Raw genomic sequence first — 25,990 nt, 5'->3', positions numbered from 1 at the left:
ATGAATCCCGAAAGTCGGGAAACCGCCGATTCTCATCCCTGTTGTAAGTTCACATATAGCTGTCCTATAGTAATACCTGTCAGCAAACAAAAGGGTCAATGTCACAGGAAGGTCAAACACTAAAGTCACAAAAAAAAAAACCTTTCCTGGTCACAATTTGTGCTGTTGTGCCGCCAAATTAGGCATGACTATAGTGAAAGACCTCGCCTGTCAGTCCTTCATGGCGGTCATTCCTTGTGGTAGTCTCTCTTTTGGCATTGTTCTGTCAGTTCCCTTTATATGCTAAACTGCCTTATTGAAGAGGATAAGTCAAAAACTTTTTCTCTGACTTGAGTATTTAATCACACTTTGTTCCTAAACAACCTCGATATGATGGGAGCTGCAGATGCCAAACACCCCAAAGTGCAGAAGCAGGTGTTCACAAGCAATGTAACAGCACACACTTAAGCATTTAACAGTTTTCAGACGTGAATATTTGAATACACAATCAGAGAATGCGTTAGACACAAGGTCACAGAAAACACAAATACCAACACCTGGGTTAACAGTCAGCCTGTCATTTGTCCTGACTGGTTAATGTCTGTCAAGTTCTATGTATAATTACAAGATACACGCCTATGGAATTCTTTAACATCAGAAATAAATCCCAAACAGAACTAAAGAGGTTTAGTTTGAAAATTAAACATCAATGTGAAAATTAATTAATTTCTCTCGTCATTTTCAATACAATAGCACTTTAACAATGTTTAATGTTAAATTTATTTTGTGTTTTAATCTATTTTTATTCATGGTACTTATTCATTGTATTCATCATATTCTTCACTCATTGCATTATACAGGTGAGCCCCGTTAACTCTTGGACACACAAGTCGTGATTCTGCTTTACTTGCAGTCACTTTGTGGGCCATTAAAATTTAGCCTACCTCTAAAAGTCAATTTGATTTGACCGTTTTTGGAAGGGATCATCAATGCGGACGGTTCGTAACGATTTCTTCTGCCTCCTCAATCCAGCTGCTGCAGGTCAGCGATGAGTGCGTACAATTTTGTGTGAAAGATTCCTGACAATTCAAAGTTCTTGGATGAAACTCTTTGGATCCTAACTGCCAGTTCAGAGTTCGAAATTTATACATGCACCTGCCACACGTCTGGCAGGTGCTTGGCAATTTGGCATATGTACAGAGTTTGCTTCTTTATAAACAGACCCAATGGTGGTCTAAATGGTCATATATTTAGATGGAGAACATGGGCAGACAGGATGACCATTGGGGTGAAGCCACAAGCCAGACCTCAAGTCACACACACACCCTCTGCATACCCAAATGACTATCAAGATTGTCAGCTCGGTCTTGCATTTCCACAAATTCATGAAAAGAAGGAACATCTTTTGGATCCGCATACAGAGTGGAAAGAAGTTGAGGCCCCATGGGGCAAGAGGAAAGTGTTGCGTCTGCCATCGCATTTCCTTTCAAAACAGGATCAGAACCTGAAGAATGAGCAGCACAGTTAATAATTGCTAAACAAGATGGTAACATAATGGCTTCCAAGAATATAGCTACTAATGATGTTGAATAGGTTTCTCAGAAGTAAAAAACCCTCTCGTGTCTACAGCTAGCCAAAGGCATAGGCAACACCAAATGCTTATCTGGAATCAGTATAAATGTTTGCCTTGTTCTCTGCAACCAGAACACAGGCTCTAGTGAGAGCATGCAACTCTGCTGCCTGTGCTGACGTAACAGCAGGTAATGTTCCTCCGTCTACCAATCATTTACAACCTCATAACCAGCTAGATGTGCATCATCGCTGGGTCTGCAAGCAAAATAGTCAGTGTGAAGACTCGTGTCCACATTTTCAATTGGTGTCTGTTGCCAGTCTGGTCTCAGAGATGTATTTACTTCAGTGATGGCAACACAATCATGATTTTCAGCCTCCTCCTCCACTGGAAGTGGAGTAGCTGGATTCAAAGGGGGACGTATCCAGAAAATATGAGGACTTTAAAGAATGATAGCCTCATATCCTTAGTGCCTTGCCTCTGTTATATACTGAATGGCAGAAGTGTTCAATATGTGCAAGACTGCATGTGGTACGTGTACTGCACAATCGTAAGCCAGTACAATGGGTGATGATTTCGCAATCATGGTGGCAAGTGGCCACTGATCAAACAATTAGGCATTCCAAGGACTGTTGGGGAGAGCTGCATAGAGTAATGCACAACAATGATGGCAATGTGATTTATGTTTCTGCCTCTGACAACAGCCTCCTTTTTACCCAAGATGTTGGCTATTCCCAAAATGGAATAACTGATGACAATTAATCCAAACGCCAGTGCTGAAATCAGCACCAGTTTGAGATCCTGAAGGCAGTCTGCATTGTCTCTGTCCACTCGACATTGTTGGGGGCATTCAACAGAGTCCATAGCAGTATCCTCATAAATCAAATGCCTGCAGTAGTTAGATATATCCAGCAAGGAGAACATCTCCATTTTTCCTGTAGTCTTAATTTTACTCCCTCAGGAGATAACAGATGCTGCAGATGTCCCAAATATGTCACTTGAGGCAAACAAAACTGCAGTTTGGCAAAAGATGCTTTATACCACATTGAGCCAGTCTTTTCAGGAGCAAGACTGAATCAGTCCAGCAAGCTTCTGTTGATGGAGAAGCCATCAAAAGATCATCAGCATACTGAAGAACGGTCTTCCAGATCACTTTTTTTTACTGCTGCTGTGTAAACCCCAGGCCTCCCCACAAATCCCCAAACCAACCCAGTACATGGGTATTGTTTAACCATACATGTGAATGCAATCAGATACTGGCTGTCTGGATGCAAAGGAATAAACAAAAAGAAAAAAAAAAGAACATATAGCTGTGACTGTGCAGCATGTGCTGTTTGAAGGTGATGCAGCCCAAACTGAGTTGGGCTGCACTGGCTGACAAGTAGTATTAAGGCAGTAATTCATGGATCTGCATGATGGTTCGCAAAAGTCTGCTTTTTTTTTGGGTGGGTGGTGGTATCTAAAAAGTATAAATCAGCTTTTCTGTTGAAAAATTACATGTCTGATTACTGTGTCTGTCCTCAGTGGGTTGGCAGTGGGACCAACCCTTCATGTAGCCTTTCCTGTCTTGCTTCATGGCTTCGGACGTGCAGGATTTGGGATCCTGTGTTTGTTGTCTGGTTTTGAGAACTCACTTTGTTCCTTCTGACCAGACAAACATGGAACTCTGTGACTCAAACTCTAATTAGACAAATTAAAAGAACAAAGCTGATGGTGAGGCTATTTATAAGTTTATATGCTAACACTTTCCATGCAGGGAGCATTCAGGAATGTAGTGTCTGGCACGTGGCAGTAAAAAACAAACTAAATAAAAATTGCACACACACACATACATACATACAAGAAAGCCCAAACCGAATGCACACTGTAAAATTGTCCCGGGAAACAAAGTGTGGAAGAAATAATTTTTTAAAAGACAAATAATGTGGACAGACTGAGCTGAACTGCTGCCAGGTGTAAAAACAAACACGTGACTGTTGTGTGTGATGTGAGTGTCCAACATGACACAATCGAGCCGTCTGCAGTGTGTCCCAGGTGTAAGTCTATATACAGTCACTGTAGGTGCTGAATAGAACTGATTTCTTCCCAGTGAAAATGGGTGTTCCTCAAGGGCATGCTCTGGGTCCTCCTCCGTTTCGTCCTTGCATGGACTGGGTGTTGGAGGAAAAATGTTGACTGACCGTTGCTTTTGGGACGGTGCTCTTATCTTTGCGGAATCAACGGAGACTATGACTGCAGCACTTGAGAAGCTGCCTGAGTATCTGGGCTTGTGATCGTTCTGCATCCAGACTAAGATCCAGGCTTTCACTGATTTCCTGGACTCTGGAATTCTGGTGTTGAGAAGTTACTGAATGCAGTGACACAGAAACAGGCACTGTTCCTGTCTGAAGCCCGTACAGGTTAGGAACCACTTGTTGAAAATGAGACACCCACAGTACTGAGTTCATGTTGTATTTTATTCATTATGAAAACACATCGGCTCAAAGTGTTTTGTGCTGTTAAATCCGGACAGAGTTTCTTTGTTTTGACGGACAGAAAATGTCTGTGAGGTTTTGCCTGTCAGAAGCAGTTTTAGGGATGACCTGGATGCAGGTGAATGTTGCTCTACATCATTTCAGGTTTACTTTGCACACTCAGTCCCAGTCCCAGTCTTCTCCCCACACCTAATCACCTTTCCCTTCACTTGGGCCAACGGGTAGAGTGGTGAGGTGAAGGCAGAGTCCTGGGACTGGGCCTTTGAGAAGATGCAGCCGTACCATCACTGTTGCTACAGACATTAATCCAAAGACCAAAACACAGCTGGAAACTTCAGATGCTGCTGGAACACAGCTGGAAAGTTCTTCAGATGTTCTCACACATTTCTAGAGCACCAACGGTTTGAAGCTCCTTTCTGTACAAATACTGAAGAAATGTCAGTTCTTTGGAACTTATCAACAGGAAGCATTTTTATCAACATGGGAAGGACAGAACCTGAACATGTGCCCAGCAGGAGCGCTAAAAAACAAATGAGAAAGAACCAAATTGTGCGGAAGTCTGGCAGAGTCGGATCAAACTGCATCCAGTGAGAGAGCCCTTTCTCAGTCCCTGGCTTCCTTCCTCACTATTTGTTCTTGCTAAGGGTCCGTTGTTTCTCGGCGTGTTCCACTAACTTCTCCTCCACATACAGGCCTTTGCGACGACGGACAGCATTCATATATTTGAGGGCCTGATTGGAGGAATCAGCCTTCTCCCCAAAGTGCAGGTACTCTTCTTCAGTGGTGGGAACCCAGTATGGGTCACTGCTGATCACCTGGGATGCAGAGGAGAGAAATGTGAAAAACAGTTTGTTTCTGCTCTCCATGTTGTGTTTTTAGCAGCTAGACAAGAGACAGACCAACGTGCATAAATGAACTGATCTGTAAAGACAAATGTTTCTTGCGTTCCATTTTTGTGCTTTGTTTGGATATACTTTTCAAAAAGAAATTAGAGAGTGTAAGGTGGTGGCAGGGGAGAGTGTAGCTAGACACCATAGGATGGTGGTTTGTAGGATGACTTTAGAGGTAAAGAAGAAGAAGAGAGAGCTCAACATAGGATCACATGGTAGAAGCTAAAGGAGGATATGTGAAATTCAGTGAGCAGGTGAGACAGGCACTGGATGCAGTGAAGCAATTCTGGACAACTAGAAAAGTACTGCAGATGTAGTGAGGGAGACAGCTAGGAAGGTACTGGATGTAACATCTGGAAGAAAGACAAGGAGACCTGGTGGTGAAATTAAGATCTGCAAAGTATAAGGAGAGAGGTTGGTGACAAAAGGATAATCGGAGAGATGAAGAAAGTAGACAGGGGTAAAAGGAGATGCAGTGTAAGGTGAAAAGAGAAGTGGCAAAAGTGAAGGAAAAGGCCTATAGTGAGCTGTACAAGAACTTAAAAACTTAGACACAAAGGAAGGAGAAAAGGACTTGTGCCGATTGGCCAGACAAAGGGATAGAGCAAGAAAGGATGTGCAGCAGGTTAGTGTTGTCAACCCCCAAAACGTGAATCGGCTGCAAATCATGAATTATCCACAAAGAGTTAATTGCAAAACGTGAATGCTGAAAAAATATCTCCCAAAACGTGAACAAAGGTGTCACAAAACGTAAACACAGGTCTCACAAAACCTGAGCATCATTCATAATATACATTTATTTAATATATATTGATATTGGATTCACAGACAAACTGTTGGACACACACCACTTCTCTACTATCCTGAGAGCATTCTGCATGAGTTCTGAAACAATCCTCAAACAGAATCCATCAATGAAATAGCTAAATTGTCTGCATACCCTTGGGTGTACAGTCTGAGATTAAGTAACCAACAAAGGAGAGATGAACCCTCCTTGAGGACACCCGCACTTCACTGCCATCGTCACTGTACTGTCACCAAGTGAAGTCGTTGGCCTGCTACATTGAAGCATGGCAACACTCCATCTGGTGACACTGCTGTTCACACGTTTGGACTGCAGAGATACTTCAACAGAGTCAACTGATACATTATGAAATGGTCCCTGAACACTGAGAAAACAACCTACTCCGCACCGTCGACGAGACAGAGTTCTCTTAAATCTCATAACAAGATCATGCAGGGCAGTCTCTGTGGAGAGCTTGATATGCATGTTGGCTTACATTGAGTGGTGACCTTTTAACAAACTGGCTGCCTGTTCCACTCTTTCTCACTGTAGCCCAGTCTTCCACAGTGGGGACAAAAACAGGCTCATCCATTGGACACTCCTCAGTATCCCCTGGGAAGTCTACCTGGAGCATATTCTTTAGGACATTCACCTGGGTGTTCAAAATGCCCTGTGGTGGGCAAACGAACTGCAGGTGACTGACTGGATCCTTTCCCAAGATTCTGCAGTTTGGAGGAGGCACTTTGTCCCTCCACCTCTCCACAGATGGTTCTCTAGGAAAGTTTTTTGGCTTTCTTAATGGCTGCTTTGTAATGCTGATATATATTTAACATATCTGTGCCACTTGGCCCTGACTTCTTGCCAGAGTCCTGTTAGTTCTGTATCCACCTTGATGGCCTCTTACTAGGTAGGGTTCCTGGCCTTCTGCGGACAGGCCGTCTCGTAGGCCGTCAGCACTGTCTCCTGTACAGTGGAAATTTCTGTTTCTATATCTTGTACAGTTTTGATTCTGACAACTCTACCCCCCCATGAGGGATGCCAGGGTCTTATGATAAAGATCCCATTCTGTCCCTCCAGCCTCAGAGAGCTGATCAGACACTTTAACACCATGAAGCAGAGTGTAAATTTAAACTCTTTCATAAAATGTTTTTTTTTATAGAATTACAGCTTTTGTCAGTCGTGTTGAATTAATTTACTCAGCAGCAGGTTTATTATTTATTTAGTCCTTGACTACAGATGTGCTGCTCCAGACTGTCTTAAATATTTTGTCAGTTTTAAGTTTGATTTTTGTGAAATTACAGCATGTCATAAAGCGTCAATCTGCACAGATTAAAAATCATTGTAGGCAGAGTCGCTGTTCGGTGAACATCCCATCTGTGAAATCTTACATTAATTCATATAAACCATCAAATTAGTAACATGTAATGGAATAAGTGGTGTTGTATTCTTAAAGATACAATGACACTTATTATGTTTTGGGTTTTAGGTCCCTAGTTTGAAAGGAAACATTAACAGATTCCATTTATTGTTCCAGAGTTTCTGGACTGAGGGGTGCAGGCGGGTTTTCTGTTCTGTGTTGTCCAATCTAGTGGCCTTTATAGATCTATGCTCAAACACACAGCAGGTTGACTTCGCCTCCCACAGAAAGGAGACAGAGGAACTGACAGCAGTGAGGACAAGCAAACCAAATGGAGACAATGTTATTTTTAAAAAAAATTTTTACGTTTTGAATGCACGGGGCATCCCTCCCTGGGCGCCCCCTAGAGGTGTGCATTAGTGCATCACAAGAGTGACGTGCATTATGCTACGGCACATTTTATATACTGCGTCTAGCCTGTTGATTTTGTGTGAGGACGGCGTAAACACGAATCCTAAAAATGGTTATAAGCATTCAACTTTTTGCAGTTTTTCCAAGTCCCCTGACGTATAGGTGCTTGGCAAAAAAAACAAATAACTGACAATGTCCATGTACGTAACACGAGGCAGTGAACTCTCCAACCATGCAAATGATGCCATTTCATACGGATCTTCACCACCAATGAATTTCTTCTTGATCTTCTATTTCAACCATGTTTCACTGCTTAGTCCATCTCTATATCTCACAGCTGTCTCACGAAGTTCTGCAATGCTTCTGCCATCTGACAGATTTGAACGTGCACCTTCGTGATCGCTTGTTTACTTGCCAGTGCCTCAGAAATGACCAAACATCTGTGTCCCGCACATAATGTTGATGTCAGTGACCAATGTGAACACAGCAGACAGCCCCCACTGATTCAACACAGAACCAAATCACATTACTGCACAACCTTTTTCTCTGCTAAATACAACAACATATTTCTTTGGTGCAAATATTTTATCTGAATTTTAGGCTTCATTTTAATGTACAATGTAGTGGTAAACGTCTAGAAACACAAATATCTCTCCATACCCTAATTTATTTTTTCCACACTTATCCAGACCTGGAAATTACTAAAATCAAATTCCAGAATTTTCCATAGTGTGTAGGAACCCTGAGATTGGACTGTGGAAAGTGTAGCTTGGTTATGTTAACACTAAGAGTTAACACTTAAGCAGACGAAAAGTTGAGTGAAAAGGGATTCCAAAGTGACAGGAAAAAGTTACTGATGCTGTTGACCCAAAAGTTCAAAAATCAACACATAAGTGAACTGAACTTGTCTTCCTTTTGAGTTTATTAAACTGATCGTCACAATTATCAGCAGACACCTCGAATGTCTGAGTGCAGAACTAAAATTATGTTTGGAGTTAATATTCTGAAATATTGAAAACCTGCCAGTCTAAACTGACAGCTTCACAAATCCCAGATTTATACTGTGGCTTCTGGGAAAAGGGAATCCTCCCTTTTTGAAATTGGCCGTTTCACTGATGTCCAGTTTATGAGAGACAAGGATGATGAAAATGACACCAAGAACACAAATGTGAAAAATATGGACATTAGTTCTAATCACCTCCCAGTGGCTGAAGACCAGTTGGGGACTGGCCAGTCCACTGGTCCTCTTACGGATTTCATCAGCAAATCCAAAACTCTCAGCCACGGGCAGGACGGCGTTGATGATGAACATGTCCGTTCCCTCCTTCATCTCTTCCTGGAGAACACGCCCCTCTCGCTTCCCCAAAACACCATAAACCCGACCTGGGGACACAAAGATGAGATGAGTTCAGATTAAACCACAAAGCACACAAAGGTGATCAAGTATAATACACAAATACACCTCACGTCTAGGCTCGGCTAGGCTTCTGGCAAAACTGGGCAGAAATTTCAAGAGTTCTTCTTAAGAAAATCCTTTTGTGTTGCACCATGAAGAAACAGAGACACTCCGCACAGAGCGTCCAGCCACAGATCTCCAGAATAATGCCTTCAGAGCCATGTAGCTGTCTTGGTGGCTTCCCTCACTAGTCTTTTTCTTGCACAGTCACTCTGTTTTCAAGAACTGTACTGTCTTCAGTGGGCATGGTGGTGAAGGGAACAGAGGCGATGAAGTCATGTGTCAAAGTGGAATCACGGACAGGACTGTGGAAGGACAGCCGGTGGTAGATGTTGGAAAAATGTCTGTGGTGAATTAATAAGGAGGAGGAGCACAGGGTGACATAAGAGTGGAGGAAGGTGCACACAGGCGGACTACGTTCTTGCAGAGACTGTTGCTGAGACTGTTGCACAAGAGAGTGTAGATCAGGGGTGGGCAACTTGTTCCAGAAAGGGCCAAGAAAGTGCAGGTTTTCTTTGCAGTTACTGATTCCACCAGGTGATGTCACTGATTAACTGATTCCATCTGCTCAAAGTGATGTTAATCACTGAAATCACCTGGTGGAGTCAGTGGCTGCAAAGAAAACCTGCACCCTCTTGGCCCTTTCTGGAACAAGTTTCCCACCCCTGGTGTAGACAGACTCCATCAGACAGTGATCTGTAGGATGCCTTCAGAGGTGAAGACGAGAGTTTATCAGAGACGGCAGTGGACTTTATAATCAAATCTTGGGAACTGAGAGGATGCCTGAGGAGTGGAGACAAAGTGTGCCTGTTCTGATTTTTAAGAACAGGGGAGCTTCATCCACAGTATGAAGTTCTGCACTTAGAAGAGAGGTGAAGATCTCTGAGCAGCAATATGGTTTCACAGAGAGAGAAAGCAGATGTTCCACATGTCAGGCAGGAGTTCATCGGGTCATAATGTCAAAGGTCAGAGGGTGTTTGGTGATGCTAATATCTTTGCTGGAGAATGAAGGTCCAAGTCTTTAGGGTCCTGGGGCTTCCTGTGTCACTGTATGGCTGTTAGACTTTGACTCTAAGCAGTGACCTAAGGTGACAACTAGATGTCTTTGGTACCAGGACGATCCTTCGGCCCTGCTCGGATAACACTGTGCCAGACGAAGGATAAAGAGGATCACTTGCATGGTGAGGGAACATTAGCGATACCTGCGTACCTCAGTGTTTGAGGACCTCTGCAGCTGGAGAAGGTCAAGGACATGCTCATGTTTCCACCTGGCCAAGGCCACACTCACGTTTCACCTGGCCAAGGCCACACTCACGTTTCACCTGGCCAAGGCCACACTCACGTTTCACCTGGCCAAGGCCACACTCACATTTCTACCTGGCCAAAGACACGCCCACATTTCACCTGGCCACAGCCATGCTGATTTTTTCACCTGGTCAAGGACACGCCCATGTTTTACCTGGCCAAAGACACACCTACATTTCTCCTGGCCTACATTTCTCCATGATAACACGTGGTCATAATCTTTGTCTGGACAATCAGCTTTTATATTGAGGCTTAAAGCAAAGGAAAAGACCTTTGGTTTGAAATAAAAATTTAGATCAGTATTTCTTTCATTTACATCTAAAGACTTATAATGTTTGTTTGTATTGATTATTCAAATAAAATGCTTTGCATGTAATCATTCCAGTTTAGTGACATGTGCTCATTTTAAGTGATGTGTGTGTGTGACTTTTATGCATTATCTAAAATGTTGAGATTGAAGTATTCTGTTTTAACCCAGAGGGTGTGTTTAAGTGACGGTGAATAATGTGTCCATTTGAGTGTCTTAGAATAATAGTATACCGCAAATTAATTTATGTGTTTAAATAGTTGAATCATTTCTGTCTGCCCTCTTTTGAAGACATGACGTTTTCTGTAAAGTTACACACCCTAAATGGGCGGAGTTTGGTGACGTCAGTTCCCCTTTAAGAAGTTAGGACAGAGACTTGCTCGACCCTTCTGCTCTCCCTTCTCCCTTCTCTTCTGCCGGCAGCTCCTCCTCTTGGAGCGCTCTGCAACTTTTTCTTTCTTACTAAACGCTTCATTTTAATTTTTTGGCCAAGGCCCCATTGCTAAGATAAGCTAAGCTACCACGTGGCATTCGTTCAATCTTTACTTTTGGACAAACTTAAAGTTTAACCTGATGCTTTAAGGTGTGTCACGTCTTTTGAATTCTTAAGAGAACTTCCGAGCTGAGCTTTTTAAATTAAGAGCGAATTTACAGAAAAGCGACTTTTCCTTTTCATAATTTTTCAACGCTCTTAAAGTTTAACTTTTTCTAAATTCACAAAGACTTTAATTTGGCTCCAACAATTTTTTAAAGTTACCAGACACCATTTTCAACAAACACATTCTACCTCTGGGTTCCTGCAAGCTGACAACGGAGCTGATTTTAAACCAGCAGCTAACTGTCGGCAAAGCCAGCCGACACAAGCCCTGGGATCACTCGGGGACACCTCTGAGTTAACCCATCCGACCCAGGTGAGCTCACGCTCAGAGCATGAATATCCACGATGGACGAAACAACTCTTCAACAGCAGCTAAGTGATCCAGGAAAAGGAGTTTGTTGTTTATGGATACAAAGTGGCTAATTTTAATTCTTTGGTTCCTTTTTAAACATATTTGTGCTTGTTTAACATTTTTCTTCATAATTGGCTTCAAAATTCAATCAATCAATTCAATCAATTTTATTTATATAGCGCCAAATCACAACAAACAGTTGCCCCAAGGCGCTTTATATTGTAAGGCAAGGCCATACAATAATTATGTAAAAACCCCAACGGTCAAAATGACCCCCTGTGAGCAAGCACTTGGCGACAGTGGGAAGGAAAAACTCCCTTTTAACAGGAAGAAACCTCCAGCAGAACCAGGCTCAGGGAGGGGCAGTCTTCTGCTGGGACTGGTTGGGGCTGAGGGAGAGAACCAGGAAAAAGACATGCTGTGGAGGGGAGCAGAGATCAATCACTAATGATTAAATGCAGAGTGGTGCATACAGAGCAAAAAGAGAAAGAAACACTCAGTGCATCATGGGAACCCCCCAGCAGTCTAAGTCTATAGCAGTATAACTAAGGGATGGTTCAGGGTCACCTGATCCAGCCCTAACTATAAGCTTTAGCAAAAAGGAAAGTTTTAAGCCTAATCTTAAAAGTAGAGAGGGTGTCTGTCTCCCTGATCTGAATTGGGAGCTGGTTCCACAGGAGAGAAGCCTGAAAGCTGAAGGCTCTGCCTCCCATTCTACTCTTACAAACCCTAGGAACTACAAGTAAGCCTGCAGTCAGAGCGAAGCGCTCTATTGGGGTGATATGGTACTATGAGGTCCCTAAGATAAGATGGGACCTGATTATTCAAAACCTTATAAGTAAGAAGAAGAATTTTAAATTCTATTCTAGAATTAACAGGAAGCCAATGAAGAGAGGCCAATATGGGTGAGATATGCTCTCTCCTTCTAGTCCCCGTTAGTACTCTAGCTGCAGCATTTTGAATTAACTGAAGGCTTTTCAGGGAACTTTTAGGACAACCTGATAATAATGAATTACAATAGTCCAGCCTAGAGGAAATAAATGCATGAATTAGTTTTTCAGCATCACTCTGAGACAAGACCTTTCTAATTTTAGAGATATTGTGTAAATGCAAAAAAGCAGTCCTACATATTTATTTAATATGCGCTTTGAATGACATATCCTGATCAAAAATGACTCCAAGATTTCTCACAGTATTACTAGAGCTCAGGGTAATGCCATCCAGAGTAAGGATCTGGTTAGACACCATGTTTCTAAGATTTGTGGGGCCAAGTACAATAACTTCAGTTTTATCTGAGTTTAAAAGCAGGAAATTAGAGGTCATCCATGTTTGTAAGACAATCCTGCAGTTTAGCTAATTGGTGTGTGTCCTCTGGCTTCATGGATAGATAAAGCTGGGTATCATCTGGGTAACAATGAAAATTTAAGCAATGCTTTCTAATAACACTGCCTAAGGGAAACATGTATAAAGTGAATAAAATTGGTCCTAGCACAGAACCTTGTGGAACTCCATAATTAACCTTAGTCTGTGAAGAAGATTCCCCATTTACATGAGCAAATTGTAATCTATTAGATAAATATGATTCAAACCACCGCAGTGCCTTTAATACCTATGGCATGCTATTCATACTAGTAAATAGTATGAATAGTAAAATTCATTACTAAATTCCAATCAGCTTTATTTACTTAAGGTTTTAAGCTTTATCTCTCTTCCTTCCAACGTCTCATGTAATGTTAATTTCTTGTATAAATTGTAAATAAATTGTAAATATTTCTGCTGTGGTCATTTTGTGTACAGAAGGAAACTCTTGGTCAACCGTATCATGAGAAATCATGATCAGAGATTGATTAAATTAAATCAAGACGGATTGATTCATTTGACACTGATAAATGAATGTTTAAATTATAGTACCTATGCTATAAAAATAATAGGTGGTGCCCCGAGTAATAATTAAATAATGAGTATTAAACTCTAAATTAATTATTTTGGTGACCTGTTACATTGGGACTAGTCCAATCTAATTCAATTTGGGAGTTTCACTACTCATTCACTAAAAATTGCTACATATTAATGCTTCCCCATGTGTGGGCGATTCAGTAATAAATTATTTTATTAAATAAATGTTACATCCTTTTTGGTTCCCCGTTGCGAGGTCTGAATATCTGTAAATTTATTAAACGTTACATATTAATGGTTCCCGTGTGGAGGCATAAAGATTTAAATAAAAACACTACATACTCAACAAAAATATAAACGCAACACTTTTGGTTTTGCTCCCATTTTGTATGACATGAACTCAAAGATCTAAAACTTTTTCCACATATACAATATCACCATTTCTCTCAAATATTGTTCACAAACCAGTCTAAATCTGTGATAGTGAGCACTTCTCCTTTGCTGAGATAATCCATCCCACCTCACAGGTGTGCCATATCAAGATGCTGATTAGACACCATGATTAGTGCACAAGTGTGCCTTAGACTGCCCACAATAAAAGGCCACTCTGAAAGATGCAGTTTTATCACACAGCACAATGCCACAGATGTCGCAAGATTTGAGGGAGCGTGCAATTGGCATGCTGACAGCAGGAATGTCAACCAGAGCTGTTGCTCATGTATTGAATGTTCATTTCTCTACCATAAGCCGTCTCCAAAGGCGTTTCAGAGAATTTGGCACTACATCCAACCAGCCTCACAACCGCAGACCACGTGTAACCACACCAGCCCAGGACCTCCACATCCAGCATGTTCACCTCCAAGATCGTCTGAGACCAGCCACTCGGACAGCTGCTGGAACAATTGGTTTGCATAACCAAAGAATTTCTGCACAAACTGTCAGAAACCGTCTCAGGGAAGCTCATCTGCATGCTCGTCGTCCTCATCGGGGTCTCAACCTGACTTCAGTTCGTCGTCGTAACCGATTTGAGTGGGCAAATGCTCACATTCGCTGCCGTTTGGCACGTTGGCGAGGTGTTCTCTTCACGGATGATGCGAAGGAGATGTGTTGCACTGCATGAGGCAAATGGTGGTCACACCAGATACTGACTGGTATCCCCCCCCAATAAAACAAAACTGCACCTTTCAGAGTGGCTTTTATTGTGGGCAGTCTAAGGCACACCTGTGCACTAATCATGGTGTCTAATCAGCATTTTGGTACGGCACACCTGTGAGGTGGGATGGATTATCTCAGCAAAGGAGAAGTGCTCACTATCACAGATTTAGACTGGTTTGTGAACAATATTTGAGGGAAATGGTGATATTGTGTATGTGGAAAAAGTTTTAGATCTTTGAGTTCATCTCATACAAAATGGGAGCAAAACCAAAAGTGTTGCGTTTATATTTTTGTTGAGTGTATATTGGTTCCCCGTGTGTGGGCGATTCAGCAATAAATTATTTTATTAAATAAATGTTAAATGTTATGGTTCCCCGGTGTGAGCCGATCACATTTTATTCGATAAATAAATGTTACACTTACCCAAAACCTCGGCAGTGGCCATGATCTCACAGGTGTACATGGCGGCCATCAGTCTCTGGGGCTGAGCCTGGAAGGCGCGGCGGCAGGCCTCCTTCACAGCAGCGATCAGCTGGCCGGAAACAGGTCCGTAGCAGTCCACAGAAGGGGCCTCTGGCCTCCGGTTGGACCCACTCGGCCCTGTGGATGTGCTGTCTCCTTGTGAAGATGGTGGTCTCATTTCTCCAACTTTGCTGCTTGCAGAAGCCTCGTGTAACACAGAACCTTCTTGCAAAGAGTTCTGATCCTGAGGTGAGGACACGGCCTGAATGTCCCACCTCTCCACAGAGAAACAGACTCCCATCATCGGCTCCTCACACATCGGCCCTGACAGGGCAGCCAGTTGGAAGCCACTGACAATACTGTTGTCAAAGTCTCTTAGAGCAGCGGTCTGACCTCCAGGCTTGCCAGGTCTCTCCACCCTGTTCACACAGTACCACACAGATGGACGCTGGTAGTCTTCCACATTGTTCAACAAAATGTTCGGACCACACCTAAAGAAAAGGAACAAACACCCATAGGTGATAAGTGAGGTGGTCACTTATCTGAAGGACAGCAGCCCTGCTCAATTCAAACGTAGCACACCAAGGACTATGTCGGAGAACCCATTGTTTAGAAGGAAAGGAGCGTCATGTAACGGGTTTCAACAATCAGCACACTCAGAGACCATTCAAAAAGAAAACCCAAAAAGACTGCAGTTAACCTCTCACGAAGGCCTACGTTAAGTTACTCCTTGACTGGCGCACTGCGCCAAACAGCAGCATCTGGCACTGCCATCCTCGCACACTATTCTTTTTTGTGTTCCCAGATGGTGGAATGGGCTTCCACATTCTATGAGGACAGTCCCTCTCCACAACATCAAGATGTCTTTATTTCCCTCTAGAGCCAATTTGAGTCACATCCAGCAGTACAAACAGCAAGAACAGCGATGGGCAATACAACAATAAATACACGAGACACTTAAAATTTCAACGACAGCAGGGACAAATGAGTTTTTGTATCCATTTGTCTCTGTGCCTCTACCTTCAAGAGGCTCATCTTGTGAGTCTTCTCTCCAAACATCTCCAACAACCCCAACATGCTGAAATCGCAGTCATCGTGCACTTCCTTTCTCTCGCTTCCTTTCATTGTTGACATTTTTGTACCATAATGGTGGATTGCATACAAGGGCATGGAAGGGGAGGTGCCAAGGATGCTGCAGCACCCCCTACTGACAAGGGGTGGAACATTGCATAAATAGTTATTTCACTATAAGTGATTTGAAAATGTATTTTTCATTAAATTTTAACAGCATATGATGAATGTGAAGCTTGAATTCCTCATGAGGTCAAGTGGAGCTCAACTCACTAAGAGGCTGTTGTCAGGCGCTGTCTTACACTCCAATAATAATAGAATAATAATAATAATAATAAAAAACAATAGTAATGCACCACCTGGTTGGAAAAACAGCCAAAAAATCTGACAGGAGAAGAAGAAGAACTCACAGATTTATGCCATCTCTCAGATTTGAGAGACTGATTCTCCTCACATCAGGTGACCAGGCATTGGAAACCAGGATGGGGAACAGAACAAGAGACGGTGTGACCTACGGTACACATGGGACAATCTGCACTGAAACGTTGCTACAGCCACAATATATGAACACAGCCCCTGGTACAGTCACCTCTTTCACTCGGTGGGGGAGAGATTAGCACATCCGGGCTGCACCGGTTCCTCTTACAAAAGTAAAAAGGTTCAGTTCATCTCAAGTGCCAACAGAAGCGGTACAACAGGACACTGCTGCCATGAGCGTATACCACAGGAGGGAGCGGAGTGGGTGGGTTTCTCCCATCAGGGCTCTCAGATGTCAATATGAATGGCAGTAAACTAACATGATTTTTTTGTGGCTGATTCATGTTATTTTGTGGTAGTCTGTGCTCTGTTCTGTTGAAAAAATACTGAATGACTGAACTGTGATCCTATCACACATTATTTCATCAGATTTTTACACCTGCTGTTTGGTCTTGTGAGGCCAAAAGCAGTCAAAGCGTGTGACGTCAGAGAGGACATCAACACGCTGAAAACAACATCAGTCCACACAAGCAGCTCAGAGGAAAGATATTACAGAGTCCCTGTCTGAAAGCTGGTATGAGACAGACGGTCCAAACACGAGCTGAAAGGACAACGTGCCCGTTCGAGCTGGTGAACAGACCACAGGTGTCAGACAAACAATGAATCTCAAGCAGACAACAAATAACATGGACTTTGAATTCCACATGATTTACAACAGCCTAATAATATGAAATGAACATTCATATTTATTATATATAAATGTATTATATATAAAAATTACATAAAGAAAGTGGATGGAAAAATGAACCATTTTCTGCTTTTTTGTTTATTCCCATTAATAAAGGCCCTGTGGATTTGATCAAAAGCCCATCTCCCAGTATAGGGATACACACTACCTGACAGAATAGAACACAATTCAACAAGGCAAAGCATTTCATCTTTCACCTCATGAAATATTCTTTCCATTGAACAAATGAAAAAACATTCATTATTTGTTTTATATAACGGGTAAAATAGATTCCATTTGATATTTTAATAATTTATAAACAAGAGAAAGGGACTTACATTTTGGTGCGCGCCACTGGTCCTTTGACATCAACAGGTTCCAAACAATCCAACAAACAATTTGCAAAAATAGTCAGATAGTTTAAAAACAATCCTGACAATGTAGTCCATAGCTGGAGCCGTGCACTGACTTGTTTTGTGTACACTGCTATCTGCTTATCTCAGTTCAGTGAAAATTCCTGACAGAAATTTGTTGAGTTCCTCATCCCACAGCGGTTCTACTTATCTAGAGGACGTCCCGGCGAAAATTGCAAATGCCTCCAGACAGTTTACGGCCTAGTGCAGTTGTTTTTTCTTTTACGTTAAAAGAATGAGCAGCGTCAATAAGCTACTAAGTGTTGTAGTCACTAGTGTGAGTGTGCGGTGGTCACAGTGTGCAAGAGCACGAATGGCATAGTACCAAAATTGCATGCTAAAAACCACTACAATTGCATGGTAAATGGAACACAATGGCAAATGGTACAAATAATCCACGTCACATGACATACAAACTACCAATCAAATGACAAGGATCGATTCAGTCATTATATAAAATAGAACAAAATGCTTTTATTTGTCATTGTATGGAACAGAGACATACAAGTATAACAAAATTGGAAAGGTTGCTTTAAGGTGCTGGGTAAAAATAAGAGAGAGATGTGGGCAATTATAGTGTTTGCATAGCAAATAGCATTTATGCAACAAGATGTTGCATAATGAAGCCAAAAAAAAAAATCACATAATTTGCAAAAAGCGGGGATTAAACCCTGAGGTCACCAGATTAGACACCCTCCAATCCCTGACTGTGCCTTGAAATTCTGTCCATGAACATCACGAACAGGATCAGTAACCAACTGTGGACAGGTCTGATGTAAAGTTGATAAAGCAAATACAACCCCTACTTTGGTCATATAGAGACTGGATCACGCACTGCAGCAGTTCTGGTACCCCACACTCCCATAGCACCCCCCACCAGACACCTCAAGGGACCCGGTCGTACACCGGTGCGGACCAAGGTAGCTTAGCCGCCGTTAGTTCCCCCCTGGCAGATCCTGAGCAGCCGGGAAAGCAGGCCGACTGGGTGACTGTGAGGAGGAAGCGTAGCCCTAAACAGAAGCCCCGTGTACACCGCCAACCCGTTCACATCTCTAACCGTTTTTCCCCACTCGACACACCCGCCGAGGAACAAACTCTGGTTATTGGCGACTCTGTTTTGAGAAATGTGAAGTTAGCGACACCAGCAACCATAGTCAATTGTCTTCCGGGGGCCAGAGCAGGCGACATTGAAGGAAATTTGAAACTGCTGGCTAAGGCTAAGCGTAAATTTGGTAAGATTGTAATTCACGTCGGCAGTAATGACACCCGGTTACGCCAATCGGAGGTCACTAAAATTAACATTAAATCGGTGTGTAACTTTGCAAAAACAATGTCGGACTCTGTAGTTTTCTCTGGGCCCCTCCCCAATCGGACCGGGAGTGACATGTTTAGCCGCATGTTCTCCTTGAATTGCTGGCTGTCTGAGTGGTGTCCAAAAAATGAGGTGGGCTTCATAGATAATTGGAAAAGCTTCTGGGGAAAACCTGGTCTTGTTAGGAGAGACGGCATCCATCCCATTTTGGATGGAGCAGCTCTCATTTCTAGAAATCTGGCCAATTTTCTTAAATCCTCCAAACCGTGACTATCCAGGGTTGGGACCAGGAAGCAGAGTTGTAGTCTTACACACCTCTCTGCAGCTTCTCTCCCCCTGCCATCCCCTCATTACCCCATCCCCATAGAGACGGTGCCTGCTCCCAGACTACCAATAACCAATAACCAGCAAAACTACACCACATTATTTGTCTGATCATAACGATTCCAAAAAGGTACAGTTCAAACTATCTATGACTGAATGTTCAGGAATTATGGGGTTAAAAACAGCAAAAATGGTGACAAAGGTCAGTTTCAGTTTGTACAGGGGGCAAAAGTTAAAACTGCTCCAATTTCTGTACATAATTACGCAAATTATTGTTTGGGTTAATAGAGTTCTAAAAAGGAATAGTTTGCACCATGTGTCATGCTTAGTTCATGTTACAGGGTAACATATACCACCTGCCATTGAATTCAATGGACGTCGACCTTGTTTGACCTGTATTTTGGAACCCAAACATTCAACACAATCAAAACTATTCAATTAATTAATCATTTTATTTCATATAATCTGCATCATTTTTTTTACTGAAATTGGAGCAACTTTAAATTTTGATCCCTGTACTTAACCTGCTCTGTGTCAGCCTGATCCCGTCAGATCTCAGAAGCTAAGCAGTGTGGTATGTGGTTAGTACTTGGATGGTAGACCTCTTTGGAACACCAGCGGCTGTATGTTTCTCCACATTACACTGGAGATGCGTCAGGAAGGCCATCCGGCGTAAAACTTGTGCCAAATACGAATGCGGATCGGGCTGTATCCGCTGTGGTGACCCCAAACTAAAAACGGGAGCAGCCAAATGTACAACAACAACAACTTGACCTTTGTCATCATTTTTTCTGTTTTTAGCCCCATAACTCCAGAACATTCAGCCATAGATAGTCCAAATTATACCTTTTTGGAATCATCATGATCAGACAAATAATGTGGTATAGTTTTCAACATGACTGAACCATTTTTACATTTTGACCTCTGTATAATTCTTCAATGCTTCAATACCTGGCTAGAGCTACCATCCCGGCATGGCTGTACTACATTTTTGTGTAGGCCATGGTACACTGAGGCTGGATTCTAAGTGTCATTTTGTCACCTTAAGTGGTACAGATTAGGTCAAAACTGATGACTGACTCATGGACTATAAGGCCCAATCTCAATTCTCTTTTGTACCCCTTCCCCTTGGCCCTACCACTACACCTACCCCTTTAAAACAAGGGGTAAGGCAAAGGGGTATGTCTCTAGCCCTATGAATTGAGACACCCCTCCGCCTTACGGGGGGGGGGGGGGGGTGGTGGAATCACTTCCTGTCTCAAACTGCCATCTTCACTGTTTGTCAACATGGCAACCAAAGTGTAACGTGTTGCAGTAGCCTGTTTGCTCTTTTTATTTTCTCGCCTTTCTGCATAATAAATCATGTCGGAGAATGTTGTGGTATTAATAATTAATTTAATTAAATAGTAATTTCTAATATAATAATAATAATAATTAATAGCATTAATAATTAATTAATTAGTAATTAATTCATGTTAATAACATTCTAAGAATAATTAATAATCAAGGATAGTAATAAATAATATTGTTAATTGCTTAATCATTAATTGATTGATTAGCCATTAATGAATTAATTAATTAGTAATTAAAATAAACACTTGAAATATATCAGTCTGTGTGGAATGAATGTATACATTATACAAGTTTCACTTTTTGAATGGAATTACTGAAATAAATCAACTTTTTCATGATATTCTAATTATATGACCAGCACCTGTATGTATGTTTTGGGCTGCATCTAGTTCTGTTAACCTTATATTTCTTTTTCAAATTCTCCAATTTTTTTGCAGCCAGCCCTATTTCCTTTAGAAATTTCCTTGACAAAAATAATAGCAGTCTATTAGGACATCAGGTTACGTGTTACACTTATACATGTGTGTGTGTATATATTTTCCAACTTAGTCCCATTGCTGAAACTTTTTCTGCCTGAAATTTTATTAGGAGCCGAGTGTGTTCAGGGCTCCCTGTTTGTTTACAAAATACACACACGTTACAGACCTTGAAATCCAACAACAGGGATTGATATTATCCAAAGATTTATGAACATTCAAATTAACGTGCTTATCTTTTATCATGGTTTTCTCCATTGTGAGATATAAAAGTGTCTTATTGTAGCGTTCGTGTGTATATGCGTTATAACGCCTCAGCACACGAGCGAAGTTACGATATTCTTCAGAAGGACAATATACGCAACATGCATCCAGCAGCATACACGTTGCTGTCATAGGCAATTGCCTGTAAAGACTTTTGGCAAGTTAGAACTTTATAAACAGCGTAATTTGTAATGAAAGCCGCTTACATTTGTGCGGCTGTTTCGGCGCCATGTTTGTTTCTTTGGAGACAGCGGTAAGCTCCTCCTACCCCTCTAAACAGAGTGTGCATCCAGATTCATTTCGTTTGGAGGGGTTTGTAGCCCTCCGCCTACTCCTCCGCCTCGCTCCAAAAACAGAACTGAGACACCCCTCTGTCTCTCGTGCCTGCGCAAAAAGGAGGGGAAGAGGTAAGGGGAAGGACCGAGGGGTAGAATTGAGATTCAGCCTAAGTCTCCCCTCTAGTACCCTGGCACAGGCTTTCCCAGGGAGGCTGAGTGATTCCTGTATAACAGGAACACACTCTCCAGTCCCCTTTTTCAAAGATGTGGACCACCACCCCAGTTTGCCAATCCAGAGGTACTGTCTCCGACTTCCACCCAACACTGTATATGTTGTGGTGTGTCCTCCGTTCATGTCTTTGTCCTGTGTTAGTGTTCTCGGTGTCCGTCCCCCGTCTGTTTCTGTGTCTATGTTTGTGTTGTCTTCTGTCCGTGCCACTTTTGTATTCAGTGTCTTCTGTGTGAGTCCTCCTTGTGGTTTGTCCTCTGTCCATGTTTGTGGTCTGTTTCTTCATCGTCTTTGTGGTAGGTCCTCTGTGTTTTGTTTGTCTGTGTTTTTTGTGGAGGAAAAATTTTATGTTTTCATCATGTCTACAAGACAGAGGGTACCGGGTCAGGGTCATCCCTTGCTTGCTTGTCCTTGTTGATATAACATGTTGTGCTTCTCCAATTTCATGACTAAACATCTGATCATGGCCCAGACTAGCCAAAGACCATGTTTGTATTATGTTCCTTTGTAGTACCTTATGTTGTGATTTGGTGTATCTATGTGGGATTTGCTTCATGGAGTTCCCAGGCTTGGTTCCCCTACCAGCCTTTAAAAACCAGGTGATTTTTAAATGCTTCTGTTCAGTGCAAGCTGGTTAACCTGTCCATCACTACCGGAAGAACATAAAGACAGTTGTGTCAGACCTGCGCGGCCCAAAGGCCCAGATACTGTCCACGGCATTCCTCCACTTCCTCCCCTGGAGCAGACTCTCCATCTGAGCCTTGAGTCCAGCGAAGGCCTGCAATGTCCAGGGATTCACTTCCACACTCCTTCCTTCCCTCAGGGACATATTCACCTGCTCCAGAGTCCGAATGAGGTCAGAACTCCTCTCCAGCAGACTGGTTACCTCTAAAGATGAAGAAGAAACAATAACTACTCATCAATGAAATGGGCTGATGGCTGATGGAATTAAAACACACATTTACCAGGCTGTCAGGAGTCTGGTCGATCTGAGATCACAACTCTTTAAATCGTCACACAATCACACTTCATGTCAAGAAAACAAATTCACACCACAAAACCAACGTGACATTATGACTGTGATAGAAGTATCTTAGCACCAGCATCTAGTGACAGAAGTCCTTGTTCGGTTCACACTTTGTGTTTAGACACAAAGGTTCAGTACAAGTTTGATAAAGTGGGTTAAAAAAGCAACAACAACAACAACAACATAACAGACAGAAGCAAATGTATGAGGCTAGATTTCTTCAGTGAATGGTGACTGCGACATCCGGGTGATGCCTGCAGATGTGCATAAGCACGTTTGATGTGCTTCCAATGACATACCTGACAGGTGTGGAACAACGTCAGCACACTGTGATTCACTTCTCACTCTCCACTGCTGCTGTTGGTCAAAGGGAACCCGAAATTTTCCCTGTGCATGTGACTAGGGATGGGTATTGATAAGATTTTATCGATATCGATGCCATTATTGATTCTGCTTATCGATCCGATTCCTTATCGTTTCCCTTATCCGCTTGAGAATTTTGTACTAAAAGTAGGCTTTACAGGTTTTCTATGTATTTCATTGAGTCTTAAAGTAAACAAATATGAAATTGGTCACTGTATCCTTGATCTCTGCACATAAATAAAAATAAACAAAACGGTGTTTCGCTTTGAAGTTATTAATTCCGACTGGATTCTATCGTTCTAACTTGACTCGGCAGAGAGCCGCGCAACGTTTGGAGCTGTGTGAACAGAACGGAGGACGATTCTCGTTTCTTTCTCACAAGAGGACAGGAGGCCCAGTTAGTAACTTTAATCCGCACAAAAGTGACTCGCGATTTCACATATTCAGGGATGAAAGTGGTGAAAAACAAAAAAAGCTGAAACCCAAAATTAACCCCCAACACCACGTGCACGAAAATGTTTGAATTCTATGTAGAAGCTCTGAAATGTAATCTGGGACTATTCCAGACGATAAACTGGAGTGAGTGCAGCATCCATTTAGGTGAGAAAAAAAAAGAACTTTCCTTATTCAAATTCATTCCAGTAGTATTCTGCTCTTACTAGGATGCAGCAGTTTTCTAGCTTGGCAAATAGTTCTGGAGAAAATCACTGAAGAAATTAACACATTGAAAATATGGTTTGACCAAAACAAACTGTCATTAAACTTAAATAAGACAGGGATGAAATGGAGGTGTAAGAGTCACTAGGTGTTCACAGGAAACATTTATTTCTATACGAGGTCTGTTAGAAAAGTATCCGACCTTTTTATTTTTTTCAAAAACCATATGGATTTGAATCACGTGTGATTGCATCAGACCAGCTTGAACCTTTGTGCGCATGTGTGAGTTTTTTCACGCCTGTCGGTTGCGTCATTCGCCTGTGAGCAGGCTTTGTGTGAGCACTGGTCCACCCCTCTCGTCGTTTTTTTATTGCGAATAAATGTCTGAACAATTTGGAGCTTTGCTGCATCAATTTTTTCCAGAAACTGTGAGAGACATCCAGGTGGACACCATTCGGAAAATTAATATGGCTTTCAGGGACGATTTTATGGGGATTATACAGATTAAGGAGTGTTACTGCCGCTTTAAGGACGGCCCACAACTGCTGAGAGCGCGGCGCGCTCCCAGCGCCGATCGACATGCTCAGACCCCGCTGAAACAACCAGATCATTTCCAACGTGAAGGCTTTGTTGATCCGGGACCTCGTCTGACTTTCACAAAAAGGCAGAAGTCATGGACATCAGCACTTTTTCGGCACATTCCACTGTTACAGGAGTTTTTTTCATGGAAAGAAAAGCGGAGGGACGCGCCACGGAGCCGTTCATTACGCAGCACAAAACCACCTCCGTGTTGGTCTCACAGGACGGCTTTCAGGTGGATTTCAGATGGATTCTGGTTGCTTTTCAGTCTTGTGATTATCTGATTGTGATTGTGCATGAGCTGGACATGCCCCAACATGTCCTGGAAGGCTTCATCACGGCGTTGCTTTGCGCCATGCGGCTCCACCGCGATGCGCGGAACTCCTCCGCACGTCTGTCTTAATGTGCTGAAAAAGTGCTGATGTCCACGTCTTTTCACAATTCCTGTGCTAGTCAAACGACATACCGGATCAAGACAGCGTCCAGTTTAGAAATGAACGGCACATTCCACTGTTACAGGAGTTTTTGTCATGGAAAGAGGAGCGGCTCCACCGCATGGAGCAAAGCAACGCCGTGATGAAGCCTTCCAGGACATGTTGGGGCATGTTCAGCTCATGCACAATCATAATTAGATAATCACAGAACTGAAAAGCAACCGGAATCCATGTGAAATCCACCTGAAAGCCATCCTGTGAGACCAACACGGAGGTGGTTTTGTGCCGCGTAATGAACGGCTCCGTGGCGCGTCCCTCCGCTTTTCTTTCCATGAAAAAAACTCCTGTAACAGTGGAATGTGCCGAAAAAGTGCTCATGTCCACGACTTCTGCCTTTTTGCTCCAAATTGTTCAGACATTTATTCGCAATAAAAAAACGACAAGAGGGTGGACCAGTGCTCACACAAAGCCTGCTCACAGGCGAATGACGCAACCGACAGGCGTGAAAAACTCACGCATGCGCACGAAGGTTCAAGCTTGTCTGATGCAATCACACGTGATTCAAATCCATATGGTTTTTGAAAAAAATAAAAAGGTTGGATACTTTTCTAACAGACCTCGTATGTATGTATTTATTTATTTATGTACGAGGGCTGTCAATAAAGTATAGGTCCTTTTTATTTTTTTCAAAAACTATATGGATTTCATTCATATGTTTTTACGTCAGACATGCTTACATGCGCATGCGTGAGTTTTTCCACGCCTGTCGGTGACGTCATTCGCCTGTGAGCACTCCTTGTGGGAGGAGTCGTCCAGCCCCTCGTCGGAATTCCTTTGTCTGAGAAGTTGCTGAGAGACTGGCGCTTTGTTTGATCAAAATTTTTTCTAAACCTGTGAGACACATCGAAGTGGACACGGTTCGAAAAATTAAGCTGGTTTTCGGTGAAAATTTTAACGGCTGATGAGAGATTTTGAGGTGATACTGTCGCTTTAAGGACTTCCCACGGAGC

At 42.5% G+C, this 25,990-nt stretch overlaps 1 protein-coding gene across 3 annotated transcripts in view; it reads right to left on the bottom strand.

The window, feature by feature from the left end:
* Positions 1-3,986: 3,986 nt before the first annotated feature.
* The window catches only part of efl1 (elongation factor like GTPase 1), a 144,621-nt gene continuing 122,617 nt past the window's right edge, over positions 3,987-25,990 (bottom strand). For all 3 annotated transcript variants that reach the window (XM_034184059.1, XM_034184065.1, XM_034184075.1), the window contains 4 exons: positions 22,604-22,808; positions 14,958-15,487; positions 8,664-8,848; positions 3,987-4,838 (listed from right to left, as the gene is read on the bottom strand). In XM_034184059.1, coding sequence (XP_034039950.1) covers positions 4,650-4,838; positions 8,664-8,848; positions 14,958-15,487; positions 22,604-22,808 — 1,109 coding nt within the window. In that variant the 3' untranslated portion in view covers positions 3,987-4,649. The remainder of the gene's footprint in view (positions 4,839-8,663; positions 8,849-14,957; positions 15,488-22,603; positions 22,809-25,990) is intronic.

Source organism: Thalassophryne amazonica, chromosome 2 (genome assembly GCF_902500255.1).
Source record: "Thalassophryne amazonica chromosome 2, fThaAma1.1, whole genome shotgun sequence".
Taxonomy (NCBI): domain Eukaryota; kingdom Metazoa; phylum Chordata; class Actinopteri; order Batrachoidiformes; family Batrachoididae; genus Thalassophryne; species Thalassophryne amazonica.
Note: the sequence above shows the minus strand (reverse complement) of the source record. Positions and strands in the feature narration are given on the sequence as shown.